We start from the raw sequence: 18,438 nt of genomic DNA, 5'->3' as shown, positions 1-18,438 counted from the left end.
GCTCATTTGGAGATATAAGCCATTTTATTCCCCTTTTAGGAGGTAAGATGTGGATTAACAGGTTTGCTTGTTTTTAGGCTTCCCAGGTTCTCTATCAAGGCTTAGGGGTGAACTTGAGTGATTGCTGAGAATTACTAAACTGTACTCAAGTACTGAGCAGCTTACAGCAGCCAGAGCAGGGCAGTGCAGCGTTAAGGCTGCTGGTTCGGATGACGATCTTTAGCTTGTCATTATGAAATTCCAGACATCCAAGGGATGAGCCAAGCCTAATCCTTTATTCAAATTTATTTAGAGGCCCCAGATAAATTCAATTAAAATGTTTGATGAACTCTGACCCATGCTTTTCAGGAGAATAAAATGCTGAAGCGATTCATTTTTATTTCAATTTCATGTTTCCTGAATCAATAGACTTTGCTTAAATCATGTTGGCTACTCGTCAGAGTCCTTCCCTACTACAAGTCTCCAGTTTAATTAGCTGGATTCTCATTAACATATGCCCAGCCTCCATCTTGTATTTCATAGCGACCTTAAGAGGCAGGCATTAATTAACGCTTAATGAAGAAGTAATAAAGGTCTTAAATTAATCATTTAGAAAGAAATTCACCAGCCTAGCAGGCAGCTTGGAGCAGCAGGCTGAGGATTGAAAAGGAGGGGGGAAAAAGAAAAGGAGGGTGCTGAGATGAGCCCCATGGCCTGGGGTGCAGATGTGGAGGGAAGAGGGAGACTGGGGAAGACTAGAGAGGCTGATTTATCCTCTCTGGCAGGTGAGAGGCAGCAAAAGAGGCAGAGATGGTTAAACAGGTGAGAAATGTAGGTGTGATGTACAGAGTCTTGCAAAATCTAGGCTGTGCACCTGCATTAAGCTATTGAGGCCCCTCAGGGACTCCCTTTTGGGGGTCTGTGCATCTTCATCCCCAGGAGTGCTCAGTGACAATTGCTGGTCACAGGAACACATGGTTTCTGCTGGCACTGTATCCCTCTCCATGCACCCATTTGCATCTCAGAATTCAATGAGCACTGAATGTAATTGATTTTATACAAAGCTCCTCCCCTCAGGCTGGGAGACCACTGTTTGCAGTAGAAACACTGAGAGGGTAAATATTGATGATTCTCCTCAATGTGCTGTGTTGTTCCCTGAACCAGTGTGGGGATGTGTTGAAAGAAACCTTAGAGCATTTCCATGCATTGGGCCATCTCATTTGTCCCCTGAGGCATGAAAATCAGGGCCAGGGAGCTGCAGGCAGTGGTGGTTTCAGAGCATGCTGCAGAGTGGCATCCCTTCTTCCACTGGGAAGCGGAAATGGCTGCGAGCAGGCAGGTCAGTCGATGCATTAGGCTCTGCTCAGAGAGAAAGCAGACTGCAGAAAGGTGCACTTCCAGGCAGTTTGGACTAAACATGAGAAATGGAATTAGGTCAGTAATTACTGAAATTAATTTTACATCCTTTGCACTAAGGCAGGCTGCAGTAGCCCTGCTGCTCTTACAAAGGAATGGTAATTTGCTAGGGGGAAAAAAAAAAGAGACATATTAACGATGTCAGCCTTCGTTTTGGAAGTGATTGAGGCAGCAGCTTAAAGGAATCAATGTTACACAGCTTGTAAACACTATGCTTTTGTTCATATTAACCAATTCCAAGGAATTATGACTTTTTTTCCCCCCAACAAACAATAGCAATTCTGAATTAGCTATTATCTTGAGCAGGTAAAAGAAAGATCTTTTCATGCACTGCTCTGGTAAACATTCAGGACTCTTTCCAGCACTCCAGTTGCTCAGGCTTGCTAAATGCCTGCTCATGCAAATCTCAATAAAAGTATTTTGCAGTATCTCCACTCTTTTCTTCCTGAGAATGATTTTTCAGCTGTCAGGATGGCACACAGGAAATGTGCAGATGAGTACACAAACACTCTGGCTCTCAATTGTTGTAATTAGTTGGAGTTTCGATCGCCAGACCAGGATTTTTGGGTGGATTTCATTATGAATCTTATCCTTTCATCCTCAGATAATGAAAGTCAGACACTTGCAACATCACTCAGGATCTCTTGCCTCTCTGATGCTTTGGAAGATTAATTCTTGGTTTTAATGAAGAAGGAGCTTGCACATTACAAGTTCCCAACATTTCAAGTTGTTCAGAATAGAATAGAATTAACCAGGTTGGAAAAGACCTTTGAGACCATCAAGTCCAACCTGTCACCCAACACCATCTAATCAACTAAACCATGGCACTGAGTGCCTCATCCAGTCTCTTCCTAAACACCTCCAGTGATGGTGATTCCCATCAACTCCCTGGGTAGCCCATTCCAATGGCCAGTCATTGGCCATTTCAACATGTGTACACATCCCTTCCTTTCTGGTTTGCCAGTGCTGCTGCTGTTGCTGTTTCTACCCACTCTGCAGAAGCACGAATTCCTGGAGGTTGCTTCTTTTGCAGGTGTACTTATGGATGGGGTCTGTACAGAAACACCTGTATTGGATTAGAGAAGAACCCAAGTCACCATCACTGCAGGTGTTTAAGAAGAGACTTGATGCCATGGTTTAGTTGATTACATCGTTTTGGGTGATAGGTTGGACTTGATGATCTCAAAGGTCTTTTCCAACCTGTTTAGTTCTGTTCTATTCTATTCTATTCTATTCTATTCTATTCTATTCTATTCTATTCTATTCTATTCTATTCTATTCTATTCTATTCTATGGGCCTGGCAATTTTAATAGGAGGAGAAGAGCCAGGCTACAATTAGACCTCATCTCCCCTTTCCCTCCAGTTTCTGCCTTTGAAAGACTGAATCCTGCTCTTAGCATGCAGTTGTCTGCAAAGCACTGGGTTTGCTTCTTTAGCTGGAATTTCACCCTCAACCTGCTGTGCAGAATGTGGGTCACCTACTTAGATTTCAAAGAGACTTGCTACTGCACCTTGAAGTCTTAAATGAGAACTGTGTTCTTCTATATTTGGTACCTCTTTTTCTTTTTTTTCTCCTACATTTTTAAGAAACCTTAAAAATTAGTTTTTCCCCAGGTAATTCAGTCTGCTTCATCTCACTGCCATATATAAGAGCTAGGCTAGACATATCAGGGTGTCTATTCTGTATCAATCAAAGCAGTTAATTTCTTTAATAGCAGCTTGAGGTACAGCATCCTTTCACCTCCGCTACCCCCAGAAATTGGACCATGGAGCCGTGGAGAGTAATTACCACAGGTCTGTGCCCATAGGGAAAATAGAATCATAGAATTGTCAGGGTTGGAAGGGACCTCAAGGATCATCCAATTCCAACCCCCCTGGCATGGGACAGAACACCTCACACAAGATCATGTTGCCCAGAGCTCCATCCAACCTGGCTTTACATACCTCCCGGGGATGAGGCTTCCACCACCTCCCTGGGTAACCTGTTCCAGTGTCTCACCATCCTCATGGTGAAGAATTTCTTCCTAACATCCAGTCTGATTCTACCCACTTCTAGTTTTGCTCCATTCTCCCCCAGTCCTATCACTACCTGAGATCCTAAAAAGTCCCTCCCCAGCTTTCTTGTAGGCCCCCTTCAGATACTGGAAGGCCACAATAAGGTCTACTCAGAGCCTTCTTCTCTCCAGACTGAACAACCTCAGCTCTCTCAGTATGTCTCCATAGGAGAGGTGGTCCAATATCTGGAAGAGCCCAGACAGAGCAGGGCTGATCAGCTCAGCATGGGGCAGGCAGCACACGTGCTGGCTGTGTCACTCTGCACCAGTGAATGCCACCACTGGCACAGCCCCCCTCAGCTTTCCTGAAGATTTATCTGGGTACAACTGTGTGATTACTGTCAAATGATTAGTCCCAATTGCTTTCGTCGACAGTACGGAGCAGAGTTTCATTGTTCCCAAAGTTAAATTCAGAAGCGGACTATTCAACACAGTATTTATCTTCCCACTGTGCAAAATGCTGTGTTTAATATAATTCCTTTTGTTGAAAGGTCAGATTTACATAGTGAGCAGCAGAAGCTGCACTAGCACAGGAGGGGCATTGCTGGGCTTTTTGCCCTTTGCAGAACTGTTTCAGTGGCTGATAACCAAGCGTTGCCTTCCCACTGCCAGGTGGAAGTCAGGTCATAGCAACCCTGGAAGACAAATTGTCTCAGGCGATCAAGATAAATCTGGGGGGGTTCCTCCTTCCCTCCACAGACACTCAGGGGATGCTGACACAGCTGAATTTAAGCACAAGCCCCACTGCAGCTTCAAATCAGTGGAGAGACAAAGCCTGGCTGCAGAGTGAGGGAGACTCTGGCCACAGTGTGAGGGAGACCCCGGCCTTCTCACCAAGGCAGCAGGCATGCAAGAAATAAAGGATCTCTTTTTATCACCTAAGTCTTCTCTCCTAGCCTGCAGCAAGCAGCATCTGTGTGTGATTTCTTGTAAATCAGCCCTTGTGGCAGCCTGGAACCCCTCAACATATTTTGTCTGCATTAAGGCTTTTCAGGGTATGAATCACAGATGTTTCTCCCCAGTTTTTATTGACTGAGAATACCCCAACTGTCTGGATGGCCCAGTCAGATCCTCCCCATTTGCAGACCATCTGCAGCTGGCAGTGGTGCCCACAGGTGCTTGGACAGCTCTTCCCTTTCATCCTGAATTATGGAGGAGGTTCACAGGGAGGCATGAAGACCTCCTGGTTTTTGCTAGGATGATCAAAGGCGAAGTTGAGACACCTGTGTTAGCACTGCAAAAGCCATGCCAAGTGCGTGCCGCAAAGCCTTTTGAAAAGGAAAGCCATGAGGGATTATAGACTGCAGGGTGACGTGCCCAGGGCCTGCCCTGGGTTGGGTTTGTCTAGATGTTGACTTTACACTTTATTTTAGGCTTAACAAATTGGGTAAGTCTGAGGGAGGGCCACAGAGATGGCCCTGGAGCTGGTGCCTCTGGTGTGTAAGGAGAGGCTGAGGGTTTCCTGAGCTGCCCTAACCATCAATGGTTTTTTACTCCTGCAATTTATAAAAGGGTTTTAAAAACATCACTGTCAGTAATATATTAATGAGCTGCTTTAAAGGAAAAATGAGTGGAGTTTCTGTGTGGAGGTTAATAGGTGTAGCATGTGGCCAACAGGAGCAGGGAAGTCTTTGTGCGCCTGTACTCTGCACTGGTTAGGCCACACCTTGAGTCCTGTGTCCAGTTCTGGGCCCCTCAGTTTAAGAAGGACATTGAGACTCTTGAACGTGTCCAGAGGAGGGCAACGAGGCTGGGGAGAGGCCTTGAGCACAAGTGCTGCGAGGAGAGGCTGAGGGAGCTGGGATTGTTTAGCCTGGAGAAGAGGAGGCTCAGGGGAGACCTTCTTGCTCTCTACAACTACCTGAAGGGTGGTTGTAGCCAGGAGGGGGTTGGACTCTTCTCTCAAGCAAACCAGCACCAGAACAAGAGGACACAGTCTTAATCTGCACCAGGGGAAGTTTAGACTGGAGGTGAGGAGAAAGTTCTTGACAGGGAGAGTCATTCAACATTGGAATGTGCTGCCCAGGGAGGTGGTGGAGTCACCATTCCTGGAGGTGTTCAAGAGGGCTTTGGACGTGGCACTTGGTGCCATGGTTTAGTCATGAGGTCCTTGGTGACAGGTTGGACTTGATGATCTTTGAGGTCTCTTCCAACCTTGGTGATTCTGTGATGCTGTGATTCTGTGATGAGCAGCATCAAGATTCACGCTGGAGCTCATAGGCAGTAGACAAGCTGAGTGGTTTATCAGCCAAGACAATGGTCATGTCCTAGCTCATGGGAAGTCTCAAACTATTGTTCCTTTAAAATGTTAAGGGACTGAGTATGCCTTCCATGTAAGAAAAAGCTTTTGCAATCATTTTTGAGACAGGATACTCTGCTTCATAAACCACTTTTAATTACAAAGCTCAAACTACAGACCTGCTGAGAACTCCTTTCCTTCCTTTTTAAATTTTTGTTCTTAATTTTCTCTTCCCTGAAGTACTTTTCTTCCAGTAATTTTCAAGGAGTTTTTTTTTGACCACAGGGCAAATATTTCTGGACTGAGTCAGGATGTGTTTAACTGGTAAGAGCCAACCTTGTCAGTATAAATACACTGCTCTGCTTGGAGTTGTTCCTGAGCACAGGTATATGGGAGGCACTTTTGAGTCAGCCCCAGTGGAAGGTTTCAGAAAGGCTGTGTCCAGGGTAAGGTAATCATAACATCATGGACAAATCTGATGGCCATCACTAGAGGCTTGGAAATATGGAGCTGAGACAAACTGTCAAGTAGCAACACATCAGCCTTGTAGTCCAATTACATGATGCAATTCAAAGGTTAGCAGTTGGTCTCAGATAATACAGTTAATTAATACAATCAAAGCCACCATGAGACCTTATTGCTCTTCCACGTTCTTCTCCTTCCTTCAGCTCCTTGCCTTGTTTCTTCCTCCCTCCTGTTATCTCCTTAGCACCAGGACTGGTATTGCTTCCTCTCCTCTTGACTCCTTGTCTTCCCTGTATTACCCACCAGCAGTGTGCTATCTCTTTGCCTGCTGTAGGTTGGGTCTGGACAGGGAAAAATCGCAGCAATGTGCAGGGCAGCACGCTGCAGGGCATCTCTGAGATGAAAGTCCACCAGCTTACCTTTCTGAGACACATGGTCTTCTGTGGCAGGCAGAAAATCATCTCCCTCTATTCACCAGCCCTTCTGCCACAGTTATACTGATCCTACCCAAAGGAAGAATAGCTCAGAAGCAATATTTGAATTTAGAGGCCTTGTGGGGAATGAGGAAGCAATGTGACTTCTCAGCTTCATGCATCACCATGAGGAAAGGACAAAGTCTTCCTCTACCAGCATTGAAAGAATTGCTGCACACCAATAAGATCATCAACATTGTGCTCCTGCTCTTGTTCATAGTGCAACATTCTTGGGGCTTGGGGGTGAGCTGCTCTCTCCCACCTCCAGTTAATTTATATGGGAAGGGGGTTCTTGTAAAGGGGTGGATGTTTCTGTGGGTACAGAAATACATGGTGGCAGGTTTGGGGAGGTTTTAAGGTAACACATGCTCCAAAACCTGGGGCAGGTTCTTTTTTGTTTCTGGGGTTGTTGGAATAGCCTGATGTGTGGAGGAAGAAATTTGTGTTGGGGATGTGTGCTGACAAGAGTCACATCTGTGGTATTTCCACCTTCTACACACACACCCACAAGGCTCTTCACAGTAAATAATTCTCCTTAGTAAGACTGCCAGTTCTTCTCATACTTTGCAAGTAAATGAATGAAATGTTGTTGTCTGTTCTTAAAGAAATGAGCCAAGGCTTGGAAAGGTGACTTGGGTTTGGGCACAGACCACCTGTTCAGCTGTGGGATTCGGGGTTCCAGCCTGGGGTAGCAAATATATCCCAAAGGATTTATCATTCTGGGAAAATGAGGGGAGAAGGGAGAGGATTAAATAAAATACTAACATTTGGGGGGTGGGGGGGGGTTGGAATGTAAAGAGACTGAAAACAGTCACAGATTACTCAGCACAGGACGTGATCCCAGCCACTGGGATGAATGTCTTTCTGGTGGTTTCAGTGGAAGAAAACTGTGTGGTAGCAGGGGTTTGGGCCTCAGACTTTTCTGCTCATACATATATCAGTGCTTTTATGAATTCTTGGAACACTGATTAAAGGGCAGGTTTTGAAACTGTTTTCCTTTATTTCCAGCCAACAACATTTGTTTCTATGGGGAATGCTCGTACTACTGCTCAACAGAACACGCCCTCTGTGGAAAACCAGATCAGATTGAAGGGTCTCTGGCTGCTTTCCTCCCTGATTTGTCCTTAGCTAAGAGGAAAACCTGGAGAAACCCTTGGAGACGTTCCTACCACAAGCGCAAGAAAGCAGAGTGAGTAGTGGTGAGCAAAGAATTCACCACCTGCAAAGGGTGACAGGAAAATGTAACCGTGCTGCACTTACTGCCCTTGCCTGATATAGACCATTGAGGCTTAGGACAATTTCTGCATTTCTTCACTGAGTCCAGCTCCTGGGAAGGGACAGTTGCAAGGAGCTCCAGCTCATGATCCTGAAGCTGAGACGATCTTCAGTGACATAATTCCCTCATGGGGCAGATACCTCCAGTGGCTTTGACAGGATTCAGCGGGATGTGTCCAAGTCCTATCAGAGGGAGAAAGATGCACTGCTATTAGAAGCCCTAAATAAGTCTCAGATGTTCTCATTATATGACTGATGGTGCAGTTGGTCTCCTAAATCTTGAAGCTATTAGCTGGATAGTTTTCAATCTTGTGATTCTTCTTCCTTTTCATCAGTCATAATCTCTATTGGTTGCCTGCATTACTGGGAGTAGCCTGAAGAATTTGCTGCCTCTACCTGATGTGATAGAACCAGATCTTTGCAAGATAACTATATATGTATAAAATTCAAACCACTCAGTAAACTTTGCATGTTGCCTAAAATATCTAACCCTTGGCTTTTCCAGATGGGAAGTTGATCCAGATTATTGTGAAGAGGTTAAACAAACACCCCCATATGACAGTGGGACCAGAATCCTGGATATAATGGATATGACAGTTTTTGATTTCCTAATGGGTATGTTTCATCCCTTTCAAACATTAAATGCAACATTTAATTGGAATAAGAACCATTTCTTTCTCCCCTGCTCTGCATAGCTCAGCAGTTTGCTAGAGCATGGTTGAAGCTGCATTCACTTTGTGTGCTGTTCTAGATGATTATGAGAAAATGCAGATTTCCATGGTTATGTATTCCCATCAGTGAAGATTAAAGGAACAAAGATGTTCAGAAATGCAGAGTGATGATGAATGCAGGTCAGGCTAGTCTCCTTCACAACAGTTAAGGGCTTCACAGTCTGCTTTAGTGAGTGCCTAACCATTGTAATGTATCACTCCTGGATGCACATTCAAGGACTGTTCATTTTTGGCTCATTGTTTTCCACCTGCAGTAGCATTAACTGCTGCTTGTTCTATAAGCTGTCAGAAGGAGGAAAAAGAGGGAGGTGTTGCTTAGTCATAAAGTAACTGTGGTGTATATCAGAAAGTGGTTTTTAATTTGTAACCTGATCAGAATAGAGTAATCATTAACATGCAGGTAATGGTGACCTATCCCAAGCCTACTCAGTGGTTAACACTGGGACATTCTCATATTCTACACCTAAAGTATACCTATAAGGTGCCAATAAACAAACTTAGAATACCATACATAGAATAAACCAGGGTGGAAGAGACCTTCAAGATCATCATGTCCAACCCATCAACCAATCCAACACCACCCAAACAACTAACCCATGGCACCAAGCACCCCATCAAGTCTTCTCCTGAAAACCTCCAGTGATGGCGACTCCACCACCTCCCCAGGCAGCCCATTCCAAAGGGCAATCACTCTTTCTGTATAGAACTTTTTCCTAACATCTAGCCTGAACCTCCCCTGGCGCAGCCTGAGACTGTGTCCTCTTGTTCTGGTACTGGCCGCCTGGGAGAAGAGACTAATATCCGTCTGTCTACAACCTCCCTTCAGGTAGTTGTAGAGAGTAATAAGGTCACCCTTGAGTCTCCTCTTCTCCAGGCTAAAACTTGATCCTCAGACACTTGCCTTAGAATCATAGAATCATTTGAGTTGGAAGGTGCCTTAAAGATCATCCAATTTCAAATCCCCTACCATGGGCAGGGACACCTCCTACTAGACCAGGCTCCTCAAGGCCTCAAGTGGAGCCTCCACTTCTCTAGGCAATGTGTTCCAGTGCCTCACCACCCTTATGGTGAAGAATTTCTTCCTAATGTCTAATCTAAATCTAGCTTCTGCCAGTTTGAAGCTCTTACCCTTCTCCCTGTCACTACATGCCTTTCCAAAAAGTCCTTCTCCAGCTGTCCTACAGGCACCCTTCAAATGCTTGAAAGCTGTTCTAAGGTCTCCTCAGAGCCTTCTTTTCTCCAGGCTGAACAAGCCCAACTCTCTCAGCATGGACATATCCTCTGCCACTGCCACTGCTGAGATATAATAGGCTTATAATAGGCTGCAACTAGCTCAAGAGATATATGTAGCATCTATAACTGGTTCAATGTCATTGTGCTTGAGAAGGATTTCCTTGGCACCCCCCAGGAATGATTGCTGAAGGGCAAGAAGGTTCATTTTATCTCCTGATGGGTCCTCTAGAGGTTAAGTATAAAAGCTCCAGAGAGCTTGAATAGCTCCCAGAGGCACAGAATCATAAAATGATAGAATCATAGAATCAATAAGGTTGGAAGAGACCTCAATGATCATCAAGTCCAACCTGTCACCCAAGACCTCATGACTACTAGAATATGGCACCAAGCGCCACGTCCAATCCCCTCTTGAACACCTCCAGGGATGGTGATTCCACTACCTCCCTGAGCAGCACATTCCAACAGCTAACAACTCTCTCTGTGAAGAACTTTCTCCTCACCTCCAGCCTAAACTTCCCCTAGTGCAGCTTGAGACTGTGTCCTCTTATTCTGGTGCTGGTTGCATGGGAGAAGAGACCAACCCCCTCCTGGCTATAACCTCCCTTCAGGTAGTTGTAGAGAGCAATAAGGTCTCCCCTGAGCCTCCTCTTCTCCAGGCTAAACAGCCCCAGCTCCCTCAGCCTCTCCTCATAGGGCTTATTCTCGAGGCCTCTCCCCAGCCTTGTTGACCTTCTCTGGACATGTTCAAGTGTCTCAATGGCCTTCTTAAATTGAGGGGCCCAGAACTGGACACAGGACTCAAGGTGTGGCCTAACCAGTGCTGAGTACAGGGGCACAATGACTTCCCTACTCCTGCTGGCCACACTATTCTTGATGCAGGCCAGGATGTCATTGGCCTTCTTTGCCACCTGGGCACACCGCTGGCTCACTAAGGTTGGAAAAAAACACTGAGATCATCAAGTCCAACCATCAACCCAACACCACCATGGCAACTAAACCATGTCTACAAGGTTTTTGAAGGGCTCATGGGATGGTGACAGGTATGGGTGACAGCCCATCTTCAAATACTGCAGGCTTCAGGGGTTTCACAGTAGAAGCAAATGAGCTCAGCAGACTCAATACTTTCTCTGCCCTACACAGCTGTCACATTTGGGGAACAGTGGGAAATTGCTAAACCATGGCTTTTGTGTTGCCCTGACCTGCTCCCAGCAGAAAGCCAGAGTGAAACTGGACTTTTTTTTCCCCCTTCTCTTTATTCTGTAGGTAACATGGATCGACATCACTATGAAACCTTTGAGAAGTTTGGAAATGAAACGTTTATTATCCACTTGGATAATGGAAGAGGGTAAACACCTTTAATAATCTTTCTGATAGAAAAGAAAAGAGGAAAAGAAAAAAAAAAAGAGAAGACAAAGAAGAAAGTCTTTAAAGCAGTCTTTGTCATGTTCTTGCTTTTGTTTTTAAATAGGTTTGGAAAATATTCCCATGATGAACTTTCCATATTGGTGCCTTTAAACCAGTGCTGCAGGTATGTTTCACCTCCAGAGCTGTTTCCTGTTTTAGAATCATAGAATCATAGAATCAGTAAGGTTGGAAAAGACCTCAGAGATCATCAAGTCCAACCTGTCATCCAACACCTCATGACTTCAAGTGCCACATCCAATCCCTTTTTGAACACCTCCAGGGACAGGGACTCCACCACCTCCCTGGGCAGCACATTCCAATGGCCAATCACTCTTTCTGGGAAGAACTTTTTCCTAAGATCAAGCCCAAACTTCTCCCTGCACATCTGGAGACTGTCCTCTTGTTCTGGTGCTGCTTGCCTGGGAGAAGAAACCAACCCCCTCCTGGCTACAACCTCCCTTCAGGCAGTTGTAGAGAGCAATAAGGTCTTTTCTGAGCCTCCTCTTCTCCAGGCTAAGCAACAGTTTTTATGCTGTTATTACTATGCTGACTATAAGCCTTTCAGTCCTGTCAGGATCAATGGTGATGAAAATACTGATCTGCATTTTTTCCTTTCTCCTCTTTCTCCTAGAATAAGGAAGTCTACCTATCTGCGCTTACAGTTGTTAGCCAAGGAGGAATACAAACTCAGTCTCTTGATGAAGGAATCCTTGCTAAAAGATAAAATAGCTCCCATTCTCTACCAGCCTCACTTGGAGGCGATGGACAGGCGGCTGAGGATCGTCCTCAAGGCTGTTAGTGACTGTATAGAAAAGGATGGCTATGACAATGTGGTTGAAAACGACTTGAACGCTGACGTTAACACGGTCACCACCGAGAGGTAGTGACATTGCAAGGCTACGTTTTTACCAGCCAAGTGAAGAAGATTCAAAGAGGAGAGGGGGGAAAAAAAAATATATATATAAAAAGGAAAAAAAAAAAAAAAGTAAGAAAGAAAGAAAAAAAGTCTTGCAAAAGACTGTGTATGCCACTTGTGAATTCAGTGAATTCAGAAATGAGATATCGTTGTTCCTGGAGTAGGTAAAGTGTAGACTCTGCAAAAGGATTAGTTCATTATGAAAAGTATAAAGTCTAATGTGATGCTTTTCCTTAGTTCCTACAGAGAGGTTATGAAAGAGACTCTGAAAATACTCAGATCGTTACCAGACAGCAGTCTGAGAGCAAAACACCTCCTGTCCTTGTTTTTTTTTTTGTATAGAAAGGAGGCCTTTACTTAATATTTTGTATTTATACATGGCATATCTACGAACCCCCAGACCTGCCTACCAAACCGAACTACGAGGGACGGCATAGTTTTGTGACTCACACTTTATTTGTGCTGACAGTCCACTTAGGATTGTGTGTTAACCCTTTAAGTGCTCTAATCCACTGTATCTTATTTAAATTGAATGCTTTTTTTTCCCCCCTCCCCAGCCCTCCCCTTCCTCCCCCTCCCCCCCCCAGCTACTCAGCATTTAAAGGGTTAAGGCATTATGAACTTTTAAAGGCAAAAAAATTAGTAATTGTAATAATAATAATAATAATAATAAAGAATAAATAAATAACAGTGGTTACCAGAAGGGAATTTCACTAATTGTGCATTGACAGGAATACTTGAATGTTGGTTTTACAAAGTGATGTTAAAAAAGAAATGACAAGTTGTACTATTTGTCCATAACGAGGTGGCAGCTCTTCTCTTTCTAGACTATCATAGCTGAGCTGCTCCTTTTCGACTTTGCTTTTGATAGTTTTGTGTAAATATATACATATATGGGGTAAAAAAAACCCAAACAAACCAACAAAACAGAACAAAAAAAAAAAAAAAGCAAACAAAAAAAAACACCCAGCTGCTTTCAGCAGCTCTAGGCTTTACTTTTGCAGCATTTTTGTGGAATTGTTTGCAACGTGGTACAAGTGCAATAAAGATATGGCAAAATGTGTAGCCCTCGTGTGCAAATGGATTCATTTCTCTCTGGGAGTCTTGTCAGAGCAGAGCTGTGCGCATCAGCCAGGGGTTCCAGAGGTAGCTGTTCAAATAGCCATCCCCTTTTGTGGCAGCAGCACAGCAAGCTGAAGGAGGGAATTGGTGATTCATGTTCGTTGCACCTCTGATAAGGATTGTGGGGCTGGAAAACATAGAATCCATAAGGTTGGATTCTATAGAATCAATAAGGTTGGAAAAGACCTCAAAGATTGTCAAGTCCAATCTGTCACCCAACACCTCATGACTACTAAACCATGGCTTCAAGTGCCACTTCCAATCCTTTTCTGAACACCTCCAGGGATGGTGCCTCCACCACCTCCCTGGGCAGCACATTCCAATGGCTAACAACTCTCTGTGAAGAACCACCTGCGATAGGGCACGGGGCAATGGATATAAACTACAGCTCAGGAAGTTCCACCTCAACATGAGGAAGAACTTCTTTATTGTAAAGGTCATGGAGCACTGGAACAGACTCCCCAGAAAGGTTGTGTGGTCTCCTCTGCAGACTTTGGATGCATTCCCATCCAACCTGTGCTGCATTTGATGGTCCTGCTCTGGCAGGGTGGGTTGGACTTGAAGATCTCCAGAGGTCTCTTCCAACCCCTAACATCCTGTGATCCTGTGAATTTCAGCAGCCCTTGCTCTTGCAGTTAACAGCTGCCGAAACAAGATGTAGAGCAAAACCTCTTATGGTTTAAAATTTGCCTAGGGGATTTTGATACATCAGTGGCTTTGACTTGAGTAGCAAAAGTTCTTGTACAAGCCAGAAAAATTAACTGGATTACCCTCAATTAACTAGGTAAAAAAAGGCATGGTTAACCAAATAGTTTTGAATCACGTTCAGCTGAGTTCTGGTAATATGAGTAGAGACTTTCAGCCTCAAAACAAGATATAAATTGAGCAAGATTTGTGAAAACATGGTGTGGTGCAGAAGGAATCCCTCATCGCCCTTTTTGGTTGAGGAGAGAACTTATTATGACAATATTCAGCACATCTATAATTCAAAGCTGTCATTTCTTTCGTTTTATGTCTTTCTTCTCGGGGATTTATAAACAAATACTTTAAAAGCTGGTAGTCAGACATTAAAATGTAGGCATCTCAGCATATTAAAATTATGAATGAGAGAAAGAGCTGCTCTGCAGTCTTAGGTTAGAATAGAATCATGGAATCAATAAGGTTGGAAGAGACCTCAGAGATCATCAAGTCCAACCTGTCACCACAGACCTCATGACTAGACCATTTCACCAAGTGCCACATCCAATCCCCTCTTGAACACTTCCAGGGACAGTAATTCCAAACCTCTGCTTTTGGGGTACATCTGCTAGCAGCTGGCTCAGATTTCTTCTCTTGAAAACCTCATGGGTTTTTGAGAGCTATTTGGCAAAGGGCATTGCTCTTCTGGGGTGAAATACAGCCTTCTGTAGGCAATGAGGGCTTTCTTAGCTATCTCAGCAGTGGGTACAGTTTGAGAGCATCTTTGCACAGGGGCAGCTTGGTTCTGGGGGGTCCTTGTAGGGAGGGCACGGTGGGTTTGGTGTGCAGAGGTCGTGTACTTCAGCTCACACATGTGACAGCAGATTACTGCAGTGCAAGACAATGGCTCTGCAAGGGCTGTCACTGTGCATTAGGTCAGTAATCCAGGAACTAAGGAAGATTAGCATGATGCAGCATAACAGCTCTTTAAGAGTCCTGCATACCTACCAGACAGAAAGACTCGCTCTAAGAAGATAAACAAATGTCAGAATCCAATTGGTTTGTCTCCAGCTCCCCAAATGTGCCTAACAGCAGCACCTAGACAGAAACAGACCAAGAAATCTGCAGTAGTCTGTCGGGGGCATAATGTGTTCAGCACAATAAATATAGCATGCACGTGAAATAACAGATAAAAATAGATAGTATGCTTCTAAAAGCACCTAATTACAACTGAATCTGACAGCATGGAGTAGCTTGCTGTATTCTCCTGGGTAGTTCAGATAAAAAAGCATAATTTTGTTTTGGTGGTTTTCTGTTATTTAAGCATCAAAGCAAGTTCACACAAAGAGGAAAAAAAACCCCAAACCAACTCGCATTGTCTGAACTGAGTATCACTGTTGTGATCAGCAGTACTGGGCAGAGCCCATGATGTACATACAAGCTGGAAGCCTGAAGGAGTTTGCATTGTAAGCAACAGCAAGAAGGATGGAGGAGGTGGTAACCTGGGATTTCAGCCTGACTGTTGCCTTTGGGCACTGAACTGAAAATGAACTTGTCTTATGTGAGCTTTACAAGGAGGAGTGTCCAATGCTTACTCCAGTTTCTGCTAGTGTGTCTGTACTTGGTACCTATAGGTTCAAGGGGGACATCCTGCTCTCTTCCACTGCAGCAGTGGCATCGTGCCCTTAACACATCCAAGCTCCACCTGAGGACTGTCCCTGTGTCAAGGTTTATGTGGCCCCAGCCTACGAGTGCTGAATTCCCAGCTTGGAGCTGAACATTCACTAGAGCCTTGAAAATTTGCATCCTGATGGAGCAAACTTTCTTCTGGTACTGAAATGTAAGGCCACAAAATGAATTCTGCAGGAATGATTGCACATATGGGTCACTTCTATGGACTTTCTTGCCAGGGGGTTTTCACTAAAGTACTTGGGGCTCAGTATTGCAGAAGTGAACATGCACCTGGAAGATTCTTTTCAAACTGTAAATTGAACATTTGAGGGAAATGTTGAGTTGCCTGTAACAAGTTTTCCCATATTACCAGTTAGAAGCTGCTGAGTTGCTTGACAATATTCTTGTTATTCTAAAACTAAGTCATAGGTAGCCTCCAGCCAGACCGGAGTCTGTGACCAGGTCAAACTGAATTGTCTGCTTGCCTCTATATTTGCATCAGTAAAGTAACAATCCAATGCTTTTGGGGGCTGTCTAGGAAAAAAACACACCATAAAAACAAGACAATTTGGTGGGTCAAAAAACCTGAGAGCTGAGGTCAGAGCAGCTCTGGCCATGGGTAAAAATGAGGCATAAGTGAAAAGGAGGGTATGGATTTGGCAGTACCAGTGCCTCTAACTCCTAATGTGATGTCAAAGCAAAAGCTTGTGCCTAGAGATTGTCTTCAGCAGCTACTGGGATATTTGCTACCTGCTGCTCCATCCTTTTAGAGGTATTAAATGCTTTCCAAGGTTTGCCATTTATGCAACTTTCATGAAGTTAACATGGAGATGAAAGTGAATTTTGAGCAGGATGGGCAAATGCCCACACCTCTATCCAACCCAACCTACTATATGGAGATGTATGTGCTGGAAGATCAGCTGCTCTCTTTCAAATGACCTTCATACACAATCAGCTCCTGTCCCCTGGCAGAAGTAGTACGTGCTGTGTCTTGAATCTCACTCAAACCTGGGCCCAAACCCAGCAGTTTGCAGATGGAATTGGCAGCTTGAGCTAAAGCAGAATATGTCCAAATTGGAGGTGTCAGATCAGAGCACTCTCTGGTTTTATGAATGGGGGAATCTGGGTCACATTGTGCCTTGGCCACAGTAATGAATGACATTAAGATCCCTACATAAATTTCTCTACCACTTCTTCTAGAAGGGTGCTCACTGATTGATAGACATACCTACAAAACCACCTCCATGCTTTAGCTGACCCTGACACAACTCCAAAATACCTCCCAGGGGAACTTCAGAGAGATCCTACCCAAAAGACAGATAATTTAAGATCTCATCCCTCCACCTGCTGGTGCTGTGCTAACACTAGCCATGTGTCACTCCAGGGGTGGCTGCTGGAGTCTGCTGACACACAGTGATCTCTGCATGTTGGCATTGCTCACTGGAGCACCTGGATGCTTGGAGAAGGTGCCATAAATCAAGCGAGGACTACAATCTGCGTGCATCTCCTAAACCCTCACACACAGCTGAACGACAAATGAAAGTTAAAGCTGTCAGCAGAATGGAAGCAATGCAGCTGAGGAGGACCAAGCAGGGGGGGAAATCCAAACCCAAAAATGACAGAGGCAAGTTGAGGGTGAAATTCTTCCTCGGAGACACTGATCTATAAGCCAGGTGCAGCACTCACTGCTCTGATCTCTGGCTGAGCTTTGGAAATGGAGCACAAAGCCTCTTGTGATTTGTAAACTGAGCAAATAGCATGGAGAAGAGGAGGCCCCTCAATTTAAGAAGGACATTGAGACTCTTGAATGTGTCCAGAGAAGGGCAATGAGGCTGGGGAGAGGCCTCGAGCACAAGCCCTATGGGGAGAGGCTGAGGGAGCTGGGGTTGCTTAGCCTGGAGAAGAGGAGGCTCGGGAGAGACCTTATTGCTGTCTACAACTACCTGAAGGGTGGTTGTAGCCAGGAGGGGGTTGGTCTCTTTTCCCAGGCAACCAGCACCAGAACAAGAGGACACAGTCTCAAGCTGTGCCAGGGGAAGTTTAGGCTCAAGGTGCGGAGAAAGTTCTTGACAGAGAGAGTTGTTATCCATTGGAATGGGCCACCCAGGGAGGTGGTGGAGTCCCCATCCCTGGAGGTGTTCAAGAGGGGATTGGAGGTGGCATTTGGTGCCATGGTTTAGTCATGAGGTCTGTGGTGGCAAGTTGGACTTGATGATCTTTGAGATCTCTTCCAACCTTGGTGATTCTGTGATTCTGTGATTCAAATCAGGCTCTCCAAAACTGCAAGCAGCAGTCTTCTGGTGAATCCTCCTTAGTCCTTCACCACAAGAGTTTGTGTAACCTCTCAGAGCAGTACCAGGAATCTTTGCCACAGGCAGGACTTTGCAAATGGTATCAATAAAAGGCTTTTCTGGTTAGACCATTGAGTAAATTTAGAATCATAGAATTGTTAGGGTTTAAAGGGACCTCCAGGATCATCTAGCTCCACACCCCCTGCCATGGGCAGGGACCCCTCACACTAGGTCAGGTTGCTCAGAGCCACATCCAGTGCACAGCATTTTCCAGATCAAATCACAACCCCTTCTGCAGGTTTGTAAGCAACTCCTTCCTAATCAGTGGAGTCACTGAGAGTTTTACAGAGGAGAATTCAGGTCCATTATCTCCTCTCACTGCCCCATTTACAGATGAATAATCGCTCTGACTTTCTTAAGGCTTTCTTAGCTATAAGCTTAAATAATTTATTAGCATTGTTTATCTTTTCTCCATATTTCTAGTGGTTTG

General features: G+C 44.7%; 1 protein-coding gene across 2 annotated transcripts in view; it reads left to right on the top strand.

Moving 5' to 3' along the window:
• FAM20C (FAM20C golgi associated secretory pathway kinase) overlaps positions 1 to 12,209 on the top strand; it is a 72,892-nt gene extending 60,683 nt beyond the window's left edge. For both annotated transcript variants that reach the window (XM_054180384.1, XM_054180383.1), the window contains 5 exons: positions 7,636 to 7,816; positions 8,408 to 8,517; positions 11,130 to 11,211; positions 11,335 to 11,394; positions 11,902 to 12,209. In XM_054180384.1, coding sequence (XP_054036359.1) covers positions 7,636 to 7,816; positions 8,408 to 8,517; positions 11,130 to 11,211; positions 11,335 to 11,394; positions 11,902 to 12,154 — 686 coding nt within the window. In that variant the 3' untranslated portion in view covers positions 12,155 to 12,209. The remainder of the gene's footprint in view (positions 1 to 7,635; positions 7,817 to 8,407; positions 8,518 to 11,129; positions 11,212 to 11,334; positions 11,395 to 11,901) is intronic.
• Positions 12,210 to 18,438: the final 6,229 nt, after the last annotated feature.

Source organism: Dryobates pubescens, chromosome 4, assembly GCF_014839835.1.
Source record: "Dryobates pubescens isolate bDryPub1 chromosome 4, bDryPub1.pri, whole genome shotgun sequence".
In the NCBI taxonomy this organism is placed as follows: Eukaryota; Metazoa; Chordata; class Aves; order Piciformes; family Picidae; genus Dryobates; species Dryobates pubescens.
This window is presented reverse-complemented; position numbering and strand designations above follow the sequence as displayed.